General features: G+C 36.9%; 2 protein-coding genes and 1 non-coding gene across 7 annotated transcripts; 1 reads left to right on the forward strand and 2 right to left on the reverse strand.

Moving 5' to 3' along the window:
- The first annotated feature begins 72 nt into the window (after nucleotides 1-72).
- On the forward strand, nucleotides 73-3,876 carry LOC124184335 (nuclear pore complex protein Nup50). Its single transcript, XM_046573920.1, has 5 exons — nucleotides 73-300; nucleotides 863-1,035; nucleotides 1,145-2,034; nucleotides 2,183-2,326; nucleotides 2,490-3,876. The coding sequence occupies exons 2-5, from the start codon at nucleotides 874-876 to the stop codon at nucleotides 2,794-2,796; spliced, it is 1,503 nt and encodes a 500-aa protein (XP_046429876.1). The 5' UTR covers nucleotides 73-300; nucleotides 863-873; the 3' UTR covers nucleotides 2,797-3,876.
- LOC124184334 (protein lin-9 homolog) lies at nucleotides 3,334-9,176 on the reverse strand. Of its 5 annotated transcripts, none has more exons than XM_046573914.1 (8): nucleotides 9,100-9,176; nucleotides 7,472-7,814; nucleotides 7,069-7,371; nucleotides 6,354-6,771; nucleotides 5,916-6,265; nucleotides 5,594-5,840; nucleotides 5,278-5,463; nucleotides 3,334-5,073 (listed from the first exon to the last, which is right to left on the reverse strand). In XM_046573914.1, the coding sequence occupies exons 1-8, from the start codon at nucleotides 9,116-9,118 to the stop codon at nucleotides 4,909-4,911; spliced, it is 2,031 nt and encodes a 676-aa protein (XP_046429870.1). In that variant the 5' UTR covers nucleotides 9,119-9,176; the 3' UTR covers nucleotides 3,334-4,908. The 5 variants fall into 5 exon arrangements, with proteins under 5 accessions (XP_046429870.1, XP_046429875.1, XP_046429872.1 ...); XM_046573919.1 differs by lacking the exon at nucleotides 9,100-9,176 and adding an exon at nucleotides 8,795-9,049; XM_046573916.1 differs by lacking the exon at nucleotides 9,100-9,176 and adding an exon at nucleotides 8,751-9,049.
- Nucleotides 9,177-11,597: 2,421 nt separating this feature from the next.
- On the reverse strand, nucleotides 11,598-11,703 carry LOC124185895. The gene has a single exon (XR_006871496.1). It is a non-coding gene; the product is annotated as a U6 spliceosomal RNA (small nuclear RNA).
- Between the last annotated feature and the right edge of the window lie 709 nt (nucleotides 11,704-12,412).

Raw genomic sequence — 12,412 nt, forward strand, 5'->3', positions numbered from 1 at the left:
AATGATCGTGGCGCCCTCGTCGTGACAACGGCCTGGTCCACAACTCCCGAATTTTCATCCCCCCCTTCGGCCCTTCACAGACACTACACGACCAACTACGATTGCCGGCCAGCCCAGCCGGCCCCGAGTTGACATTTTTTTTTCATCAAAAGGCAAAAAGTCTAACGCGCCAGTTTAGCGCGGAACATTTACTTGCGATTTATCACTCATGTTTCGCGAGATATTATCGTACAAATAGACACTAACGCGGTTAACGTGGACTTTTCATCGACAGATTGCATACCGTTTATCAAAACTCAGGTACGCTAGCGATTCTCGACGCTGTATCGTTGCAATGAATTGACAATTGCCACTTTCGAATACACTCCCGATCGAATGGCGGTTAACCTATAAATGTATACTTTTTTTTTACTCGCACTCCAATTTCATATCGATCGACTGCTGGTTTTTATTTGTTACGGAAATAACATTGAATGGCGTTATGTTGAAACTGTTTAAGCGGGTAACGGCCGAAATTGATCCAATTCTATTTCGACCGAATCCTTTTCATAACCTCGAAACAGTATTGAATCAACTGTTCCTATGTACTTGCATTGCCATGTCAACTTCACCGTAAACCCGCCGTTATATTCAGATCGCATATTCGCTCTTCGACAATTTCAAAATCCTAATGCTTATCGCAATTGCTAAATGTTTCGTAAGAGATAAGCGCCTAACTGGATTAATACCTAAATTCTTACGATACGATAGTCCTTCTATCCTCGGGAATTGAATATATTGCTCTGATAATTTGTTGATTAAATGCAAATCGATTACCACAGCCTGTCTGAAATTAAAACTGAAAAAATCATTCTGATTTTAGACGGCTCAGTGATGTCTGGCAAACGAACTGCTACCTCAGAGCTGAATCACGATAATTGGAACGATGAAGAAACTCGGGAAGAGGCAGGAACGTTTAGCAAAGCATCGAAAGAAGATTTGCAGAGAAGAGTCATCAAATCGGCCAGACGGCGAATAGTCAACAGCGGGGGGGATGTAAGTTTGGAAACATTGCTGAAAAATACAAAGATCCCTAGCACCAAAGCACATTGCTTTTTTGCTGTCCGAATTTGATTGTATCTCGTAATATTTCAAACTGTTTCAGGATGCACCAAAAGTAGCGTTTGGCCCGTTTACTGCTTTCAAAACTGCTGCACCTGCAGGTTCTTCACCCTTTAGCTTCCTTGCAAATACTAGTAATGCAACAAATACGACGAGTAGTGAAAAAACGGTGGCTAATAAAGTAGGTCCGAGCAATGGATCGGTTAACCCAGCAGCGAATGGGCCAGAAAGCAAAGATTCTTCTTCGTTGAAACAGGAATCAATGTCGAAAAATTCGGATGCTAAGCATTTTCCAACTGGAAAGGAAGATGGGAAGATTTTCAAAAAATCAACAGATTATTATGCAAAATTGAAGGGACTTAACGAAAGCGTCACTCAATGGATCAAGTCACATGTAGATTCAAATCCGTTTTGTATTTTAACCCCAATATTTAAAGATTATGACAAGCATCTTAAAGAAATTGAAGCTAAACACGGACAGGAAACCACCCCGACCATTTTGAGCCCAGAAAAGACTGAGGAAAAATCTAACTTGGAAAGTTCACCCGTTAAGAGTAAGTCGAATTTGGAAACTGGAAATACTGAATCACAGACTAAGAAGTCGGTCTTTAGTAATCCATCAGTGGGAAATGCAGAGTCGAAAAGCGAATCATCGATTTTCAAGAATGCGAATGTTGGAAAATCGTTATTCGGCAATACTGAAACTACCTCGGAAGTCAAAAGCGTTTTTGGCAGTGTTTCCACTGAACGGAATCCATTTTTAAGTACATCGTTTACAGCTGTAGAAGATAAGAAAAAGGAAACCGAATCTGACATTACTGATCAGAAACCAACAGCAAGTCTTTCGTTTCCACCATCTGGTCCCACAGCCACATTCAGCTTTGGCCAAAGTTCAGCAACCAGTACAGCTTCGGCAGGATTCAGTTTCGGAGGGTACGTCCTCTTTCCGGGAGTAAATTTTTTATTGGTGGTTACGATGAGTTTCATATTCTGTTTTCATGTTTTTCTACCCATATATTCACGAAATATTGAAACATTATCAGCCTTCTTTTTGTAATTGTATCTATATATCTCCTTACAGTGGAAAACCATTTTCTTTTGGCAATGTGGCTAAAACTACAGAAGCAGAAGAGACTAAAGAAGACGAAGAAAAAGATGATGATGACGAACCACCGAAACCAGACTTCAAACCCATCACGGAAGACGATGCAATTTATGAACAACGGTAAGACACTTGAAAGGAACATGCAATTCTTATTTATCTGTTTTATATGAAATTTACCTAAATATGTTTGTTACGTACTATGTTCTAGTGAATATTTGTTCACTACACTAGCACGATATTCAATGGCAGATGAAATTTATGGGATATAAATTGCTTTTCGCAGATGCAAGGTATTTGTCAAAAAAGATGGAAATTTTGCTGATCGAGGAGTAGGTACCCTGTTTCTGAAGCCTACACCCAACGACAAAACACAGCTAATAGTGCGTGCCGATACTTCGTGCGGAAATTTACTCTTGAATACAATATTAACCGAGGGCATACCAATGCAGCGTATGGGAAAGAATAACGTTATGATGGTTCTTCTTCCAACACCAGATTCCAAACCACCACCGACACCAGTTTTGTTAAGAGTTAAGACAAGCGAGGACGCCGATGCGTTGTTAGAAAAGCTTAATAAGCACAAGAAATGATTTTTTTAATCATGCCCACCGACCATTGTTCAACGGATATCAATCCATAAGTCATTATGGCAGATGTCAATTCTTGAATGAAAGCAAAACAATCGTGAATGTGTACATGTTTCTTATCAGAAACTAAAGATGCTATATAAATGTTAATGTACGACATTTACAGCTTAGTACTATTGATATAGATAATAATACGCGAATAGAATACAGTCTCGTCAGTTTTACATTTACACAATGATCACAATCGTGATCAATAATTGGAATATTGCAACAAACGAATTCAAGCTTCAAATAAATCACGCGAATACGCATTCGGAACAAATTGAACTCGGACGCGTTTATATGTGATAAGTTGTACACAAATAAGTGGTTTCTGCTAAACTCATTACAGGAATACTCCCTGTTCACCTCATTTGATTTTAGAAAGAATAAAAGCCACTTTTATATATGAGATCGTTTAGTCTTGGTATTATAAATACTGCAAAAAAAATTTTACCGGCAGCTCCTCCAAATTGTTACTGTAGATAAGAAATTTTTTTAAGTGGCGATAAGAAATAGTAACTTACTTAAGTTATCAGAGACAGAAAATGAATCTATGTAAAATGGATTCTATGCTCTATTATCGACGATAGTGTCGTATCGTGGGTGATGACGTGTTAACGTAAATGCAAATGGATCTAGTGAAGCATGTGACCGAACATTACAACGTCTGTATCTGTTAGTACTAATCGAAAATATAATTAACTCTTTCAGACAAATGAGTAACCAACGATGATACGCGACAGTCAGTTGAACAAAAATTGAAACGAATAAACTCTCATCATTGACCAGTAATACATCGGATATTCAAAATACTTTAGGTCAACTTTTTTGTATTAAAGTCTTAGATGCGCGTTGCTGTGAATTTATTATTAGCCTTTATTCCGTAAAATTTTACTTTTTACTTGTGTTGAAATAAATATTACGGGAATAAAATGAATTATAGTGAGTTTCCACGATACTTTGATACGAATAAAAGTACACTGTTACATAATCCCCATGTTAAATAATTAACTGTATATAAATAAAGCATCTGAAATTATACCGCTACATGTTGTTGAATTACATTGAGTATCCTTTCCCTCAAAAAGCAACAATTCAGGGATATATAAATCTGTTTAGAACGTCTCCATCTCAAATTATGTTTCATCTATTATTTTAGATACAATTTATAGCGCCTGTATAATATATGCAACTCATAATATTCTACATTTCCTCATACCTTTTAATTTCGGTAAAATATTAATTTCTCCATTTATTATTAGGGTATGAACGTGTATAATAGTAATTAAATATTTTCAATCGTCTCAAGTATTCAACACAACATTCTTCTAGTTACAATTTTTTCATAATATTTTTCTTTTACTATTTAATATTATTACTAAATGTTTTAATCCTAAGATATATATTTGTAATTGTAAGTAAATACATAATTATTTTCAACGCAAGTATTAACTGTGTAATTGAACGTTAGCAGTGGTGCAGAAATATCGACGAAAAAAAAAAAAAGATCTTTTCTATTTTTACCGAAGTGATACACCCAAAATTTTGCAACGAGCAACAATGTTTGCCATTGCATTTATCACACCACTTTACACCTCTATAAAGTACACAATAAGATACTAGATATATTCTGTAGACATTTAATTCAAAGTAAATGACTTGAGTAAAAATTTTTGCTGATAATGTCAAGAAAGTATTGATTATTGCAGAAAGATCAGAAGAATTATTCCGTGTAAGGTGTAGACAATGCTTACACCACGTTGGTTCAAAATTCATTACCATTTCTAACTGCAATTCCTCGTACTTCTTGTCTTTTTATAAAACAAAAAACAAAATGTAGATATAATGTATGAACTATGAGTATGCCTGATGAACGATGAAGGAGTCTATACAATTGGATAGTAAAGATTGATTCACATCATACAACACGGGCTGTAACAAAACTATCTATTAATAAAAATTTTCTTCGTACTTCATCAATTGTTTAAATCAGACGTATCCAATGTGTGTCGTTTCTTGATTTTGTATTAAATATTCATTGCACCTATATTCGTCGACATATTTTAGCTTTCACTACATGTTCTCGTCAAGAAGTAATTCCATAACAGCCAAATCGCTGACGCTTAGAGATTTGGCCATTGATCCTCCTGTGATTAACTGCTGCTTAGTGGGTGCTTGTTCCGTAGGAATGCCGTGGAAATTCCGATAAATGTTCGTTCCAGGTCGTACTGGTCCATGCTGGATAGCGTGAATCAACTTTTAGTTGAACAGTGACGACAGGCGCACATCAAATTACAGTAAGTAGAAGCGTGCAAGTGTAGTACAACTATTATTTTCCTCGAATAAATTCTCATTAGATTACAGAATACTCTTGCACGCGTCTGAAAATTACTGCCTGCCATTCATTAAGAGTATGATGATTCAACAAAGTTAATACTAAACTTTTTGAGACATAAATGGCGTTAAAGCCCCTATTTTTCCCAAACCAAGTTGAATATGCTGCATATGAATTTCAACGCAGTTTTGAAACACTTGTTGATTTTGAGGACTCAGTTTCGATCTAATTTGCTCCATGGTTCCTTGAAGTACTTTCAGTTCATAGGCATTTCGATCAGAATCCGACAAGCTCTGTGAAAAGAATTGGATATTATGACTTTTGGAAAGAAATCTGCATTTCTTTGCTGGAATTCTACGTATTGGCAGAATTTGAGAAAGATTTTGTTGTGAAAAGGGGAGTAAAACTAGGGACAAGATTTACCTTTACTTGAAGCATGAGAGCAGTGAGGTCTGTGACAAGTTCGCTCATCTTTGCTGGTGCCCTATCGTTAATGACATCATTTCTAGCAACCATATCGGCCGCTTCTTGATGGCACTTTTCCCGCAAATGAGAAGGAGCCAGCATAGCAGCAACGCTTGGTTCCGGAGCCATTTCTTGACATAACTCTTGTACATCGTTCAAGAAATCTTGAAGCGCTACATTCATCTTTTCAAGCTCAACTACTATCCTGTGACCACAAAGAAATTTTATTTTTAACCCGTTCGTTGTTTCTATTCAATACATGACTAAGCAAAATTCTTACCCTGCATATTTTCTCTCAAAGTCAGCTGGCAAAGGCTCACCGAAAGACCGTCTCTTTTCCGCCTCACTGTTCATTTCCTTCAGTTTCTTTATCTTGATTTTCTTTGCCGCTAATATTTTGTCAACTTTTACCATAAACTCTAACAATTTTAAGGGATAGCCATTCATCGTACCACCGATATGCGATTTTTTTGGGAGTGATACGGAGGCGTTGGATATTAAAGGGTCATTATTTAATCTGGGTGACATTAATTTCATTGCATAGGGAGGTGATGGCACATATTGCACCATCCGAGGTCTAAACTTTTGCGCGAACGAAGCAACACTAATGGTTTCTGGTGGTTCGTTTGACTGAAAACAAATAAAGGTTATTCAAATAAGTCAAATGAAGATGATCAACAGGCACTAAACAGTGAATATGGCTCAATTATTCAATTACCAGAACTTCAAAATCAGGCACACTGTGAGTTCCAAGACCCGCTCTTTCAAAGGTAATTCTGTAGGTGTTGTTGCTGGTATCGACTGCATCGATACTACCAGTGAAAAGGCCATCTTGTGGCTTTCGTAATCTTGCTGTAACTTTCGTTCCAATAACAAGCTGTAAAGGAATTTCAGGAGGCAGGTCCTTAAAGCTACTTATATCGGCCGTTTTTCTCTGCTGGAGCATACGAATTTTTTGTCTCTTCCTCTCTAACTCTCGTCTTTCCTCTTCAAAGAATGATTGGGAGCACCGTCTTGGCTTTCCCATCATTCTTCGTATTTTACACCATTCTACGCGTGTCAACTTTCGTGTTTTTAGCTGCGGAAAAGACTCCTTCAAACAAATCATAAAGTCGTTGTCACCATCAAAGAGCGTTCTGGAAGAAGAAAAATAGTACTTATCTAATTGCGCCGTTATTGAGAAAAAAAATTTCAATTGATAGAGTGTGCTAATCAATGTATGATTAACATTTGTACCAGAATTTGAATATCGATGTATTACTCAGATCGTTGACTAGAGATATGTATATCTTCAGTCAATGCTCAGATTATGTCCTATGGAAAGTGATGTAATGAAAACTACAGAATACTATTATTTTTCCTTGAATAAGGAAAAGACCCTCGGTGAAATCTTTCAAAAAAGTATTACAGATTACTTCAGGTACATTACTCACTTGTCAATGTTACTGTAGAACCATTCATAGCAGACCCATTTATGTGCTTTGGGTAATTTCAGCAGGTTTCTCAGTCTCATACCAATCTTCTGTCCAATTTTTCGGTCAGGAGATGCTGGTTGTGCCGGCTTTTCTGGCTCCTTTTCCTGTTTTATAGGTGTAGTAACTGGCGTCGATGGCTGCGACGGCGTACCCGTACTTCTCTTCGACTCACTGACATGTCTATTCTGTTTTTTAGCTGGGGATGGCCGTGGTATTCTTTTGGGAGAATGTTTCATTTCCAAATTGGGATCCTTTTTAATTCTAAAACACACGTTAGAAGCACAAATCAAACCAGGCCTTAGAATTTTATCGGTACTTCGTCTGTTTACTAAAAACACATAAACATTAACTTCTAATCTACCTATGATGTGGATGGTTGACGAGAATGTCATCGTAGAACAATTTATTCTTTTTTCTGATCCTCGCAGGCATTCCTCGGCGATTCAATACTTGAATTGGTTGGGTTGGGGGATTGGGTTTTGGTGGCGGCTGCGTTCCAACCCTTTGCAGCCCCAAAGCCGCAGGCCCCAACTCAGGCATAGGTTCAGAATCTTCAGGATCCATATTTGAATCATCCATAGAATTATTCCAATGTGACTGGTCTTCGAGATCCATCAGGTCATCGTCGAAAGCTTCCTTTTTAATTTCATTGGCCAATGGGTAGCCACCGTTTTTAATCGACAGCAAGGTTTCCGCTGATTCATCTGAAATGAAAATGTGATTTGGTTAAGTATATTTACCAAACTATCTGAAAAATATAATTTGACAATAAAAGATGATTCTTCATCACACCATATCAATATTTAAGAGGAGAAATGTAACATATCCGATAAGTAAGTTAAACCGCCAAAGATTATATGTACACATATGTAAGCCAAAAGGTTGACCAGTTAATATCTATCAAACCTAATGCAAACTAATCGTTTAACCTAATCCCAACATTCGGGATTTGCAAACGTGGTTTCACATCATTTGGCGTTTAAATATACTAGAATTTTTCCATGTTTATGGAACACAAAATTCAACCAGTAATCTTACATTAACTAATGGAAAACAAAACTTGTCCTTGCACTGATTGCGCGTCGTAGCGTTATGATTAACGTTTGTTTATTTACTACTTTGTATACAACCTGCTTGGTTGCGATGACTTTTGAATGATATAAATCAAGTGATTCAATCACTATTTCAAAAGTGTTGACAGACAGATACACATAAATCTTGTACTTACCTTATATAAGTATTTATATACCTTAAGTACTTAACACACAGCCTTGAAATATACAAGTAAAAATACGAAATATGGATTCGCATGCAGATAAGTTACGATATGAGGCCAGTGATATGTCGAGTAAAGTTTTATCGAAAGCTATAATTTGAAAAATTATTGTTTTTAAATATAATTAGCATTATTTGAAGTAAGCCACACTTGGATAAGTGAGTTTTTCAAAGATTCGACGTCTTGAATGTTCGGAATTATTGCTAAAAATTATTAGAGAGTTTCCTCGTGTTAGAATTGAATGAAATTTAACCTTTGCTAGTTTGTCTACAATTTTGAGGTATCTACAAATGCGAGTGGGCTAAACTGGGCTAAACATAACCAATCTCTGGGAGCAACGTGTGTAAACATAGCGTGTCCGCACCTGTAAGTATTTTACTTAATGAAATGTCAAGAATGTTGTTATACACCGTTAGTGGAATTCAAGGATTTGGCGTTTTAGAGTCCAGTCAACTAATCCGCGAAACCAAATTTGTTCTTCGGAGGGCTCGTCATCCCGCTTGAATTCTGCATTGGTCATTTTTGAAATTTTGAACCCATCGTCGCCGTGCCTGTTTCAAACGTTAACTACAAACTCAATTTTAACTGAAATCCGTGCAACTGTGGCCTATATTATTATCACATAAGCCTAGATTACTATTATTACTATGCATTTGTACTTTGTTCGACTTGAACGACTTAATTTTAGGAAAAAATATGAAAATTTCACTCACTTTCAATAGTGTCCGCCATGTTGATGTACGCCGATGCATGCTGGGTACGTATTTCCGCCAAATCACCCCCACTACAATTCATAGCCCGATTCCGTCTGTTCCGCCAGTTCACCGCCACCAAATGCCGAGAGGGACGATTCGATTTGAAACTTCAAACACGAAGCTGGGTTCATGGCTTCACAGCGCTTCGAAACTTGAATCATACGCTATCAAATACATAAACTTCAAAGTGCGGATACCGACGTGTTTATCTTCCACATTACAAATTATTTAGCAAAAAACAGGCCACAACGATGAGAAACACGTGGTTTTTGTTGGGAATGTTTTTGAACATTAAGGTGGCAAAAAATGTTGATATAAGACCTGATATTATTAAGCACTGTAGAGATAAAGATCGACTAATCGGATCTGAAGAAAATGACTTATATTTACTGGTTGACGCTGAGGTAGATACGACAATTTTGCTGGAATGCCATTACTGGTGAGCGGGAAATATAACAAGTTAAAGATCACTTATATCGACAGGTTTAAATGCTTTACGATATTGATAATTACATAACATTTGAGACGAAACAATACTTTTCTGACAACAATTTTAGTAACGAAAAGGATGATCAGGTACCGAAGATTTGGTACTTACAAGACCGTTACCAGTCTACTACAGAAGCGGAAATCTCTTGGGGAATGGAGAATAATATGAGCTACAACAGAATTCACGTTACTCCGGAATTATCATTGGTTATCAAAGATTTCGAGGCTAAGGATGCAGGACTGTACAAGTGCCACGGATCTAATGGCCAGGAAGTAGAATCGAAATATAACTACAGATTAGAACGTTAGTCGTGCTAATTTGAGAAATACAAATCTAATCTGATGAAAAATAGGAGACTTTGCTGGGGATGTCATATTAGTACAATCAATCGACTTCTTGCATTCCACATCAGTGCAAAAAAATCTTTTCAGCTATACTCAAGAACACGGCAGGAATCTATAGACAAACTGGAAATCTGTCAGACTGGGTGTCTTATCACGAAATAAATTTAGCACCAGTTTCTCTACGCTTTGCTGTATAAGTTATAATTTCATGTAATAAATTAGATTTTTAATCGATCTGTTACTAAATTGAGACCTTTAGGACATCATTCGAAAAATCAACTTACTTTATCAATTAACTAAGTTCCAATTGTGAAAGTAAATATAAGAAAATGCAGGTCACCTTCGAATTAATCAATAAGTAATGTGATCGAGTAAAGGATGTAAATTTTCACTCTCAGGTTTCCCGGATGCCGGGTCTAATTGATATCCGAAAAATGGGTATAAAGCTGGAAATCGTCTCTGAATGGGGTCCCTGGAGTCCTTGCGAGCGATGCGTTCGTAAACGTGGCTATAGGACGAGAGTTGGTATGTGCAGAGTCAAGCGGACCATAAATGATGTAACGGGAGATCGACGAACATTGGAAATTTCAAGCGAATCGACCCATAATACGTCGGGGAAAATGCCACATGATAGAAAGCGAGGCGAAGGTGTGCCCACGTTATTTTTGAAGACGCCCATGTGGCCGTGTCGGTGAGAATAATTTCGAGTCAGTTTTAAGTTAACCACTGAGAAAAGAATAACGAACTTTCTTTACTACAGTTTTATTCGCAGATGTAAAAACAGGAAAAATTGCAGTTTCTTTCTTCATTTTTCAAATCTTCTTCACCCATTTTTATAACAGTGACTTGATAAACTTTTATGCAAAAATTCATACCATATTCATTTTTCAGCTCCAAGGAATTGTACGATGAATATCCTGAAATTGGTACAGCGACAAAAGACTTGCCAGAATTTATACAGCAAGAAAAATGTAAGAAATGTTCACGATTCAAAAAGCATAAGCGGCATAAATTCAGGTACAAGAAGAGATACGTTTTGGCAGAGGATGCTCACCTGACGATTACTTGCCCCGAGTAACGAGAAAATAAATAAACGACTAACAATTTTTCGCATATTATTAAAAAAAAATTGCAAATTAAAAATTTATGAATTTAATATAACGTTTAATTATATTTGATACATATTGTAAGTATCAACGACTGTTAATCAGATCCAACATGGAAACCGACGTCGTCTGGAAGAAGGATAACATTGGTTTGAAAAAAGGAACAGGGCAATCTGTGCGCAGTAAAGATCCAGAACCGAGAGTCTTGGTGGACACTTACGGAACGCTGTATTTACTAGGTATAGTAATTATTTAGCTCAAGTAAACTGGGAAGAAAAATAATTATACCCGTCCGTACTGTCGGCAGATCGATTTCTACTTTCTTTAATTTTAAATCAGGTGTCACGCAGGCAGAAGCGGGAAATTACACCTGCTACGTTGATAAAGTGAACATGCTGAAAGTCAAAGTGATAGTTGTTTCAAGATCCTTGATTTTGAGTCGCGGTAAGCTGGGATCAAAATTAGAAATGTCATCGATCTCAAAACACCATACAATTCATGGTGTATAGTTATTCAAAAAATGTGGAACGCTTCACGATTTTGCGTGTCATCCTTGCGCAGGGGCCATGCTAATCTTCTCTGTATCGTTCCAATTTTAGTATATGTACTGCCGAAGCAGTACAACAAGGGGTGGAATCGGATTTCTTATATAATAAACGTAAACCGTGTATAGCACTAACGGGAATGGACACCCGCCGTTCGCCATCTGTAAATGAAATATTCAACTAACGACGCCGTTTCCGAATCGAATTTAATTCCTGTTTAACGGTTTAAAATTGTGCAATACTAAACATCAAATGATGTATCGTATACGTTCAAAAATAGTTCCGCGTTGATTGCTAATGTACAGCTGAATTGTCTAAAAATTGAAAAACTATTGATTTATAATGCAAGAAGGTGCAGAAATTATGCCGTACCAATTGAAAAATATGATTTCCAACCATCAAATATCATAAATTATAGTTGTCAATACCATATTGTCAAGTTTTTTCTTTTTGTTTGTTTTATTTTGTCCCACGGTTTAAATTGTTACGAGGCTTTCCGCTGCTTTTCGCACATTCTCACTGATCCATATAGTTTTCTGGTTAAGGCAAGTTTGTAGCGCCATCTCTTGGGGTTATTATATAAATAATTTTTCTCCACGCCGGACAGTGGATAAAATAAATTTCTTCTCGTCAGTGGAGTACTCAGTTTGAAAATCCATAATTGGAACGTGAATTGAAATTCCTCTTGATCGTTTATTTTTTCAGCATTTTTGCGCCACGTGGGTTACTTGGGTTTCATACTGTTGATGGGCTCGTTTTGCTATTGCGCTGGACTTGTTATTACTT

The sequence above is a fragment of the Neodiprion fabricii genome, chromosome 6 (assembly GCF_021155785.1).
Source record: "Neodiprion fabricii isolate iyNeoFabr1 chromosome 6, iyNeoFabr1.1, whole genome shotgun sequence".
Taxonomy (NCBI): Eukaryota; Metazoa; Arthropoda; class Insecta; order Hymenoptera; family Diprionidae; genus Neodiprion; species Neodiprion fabricii.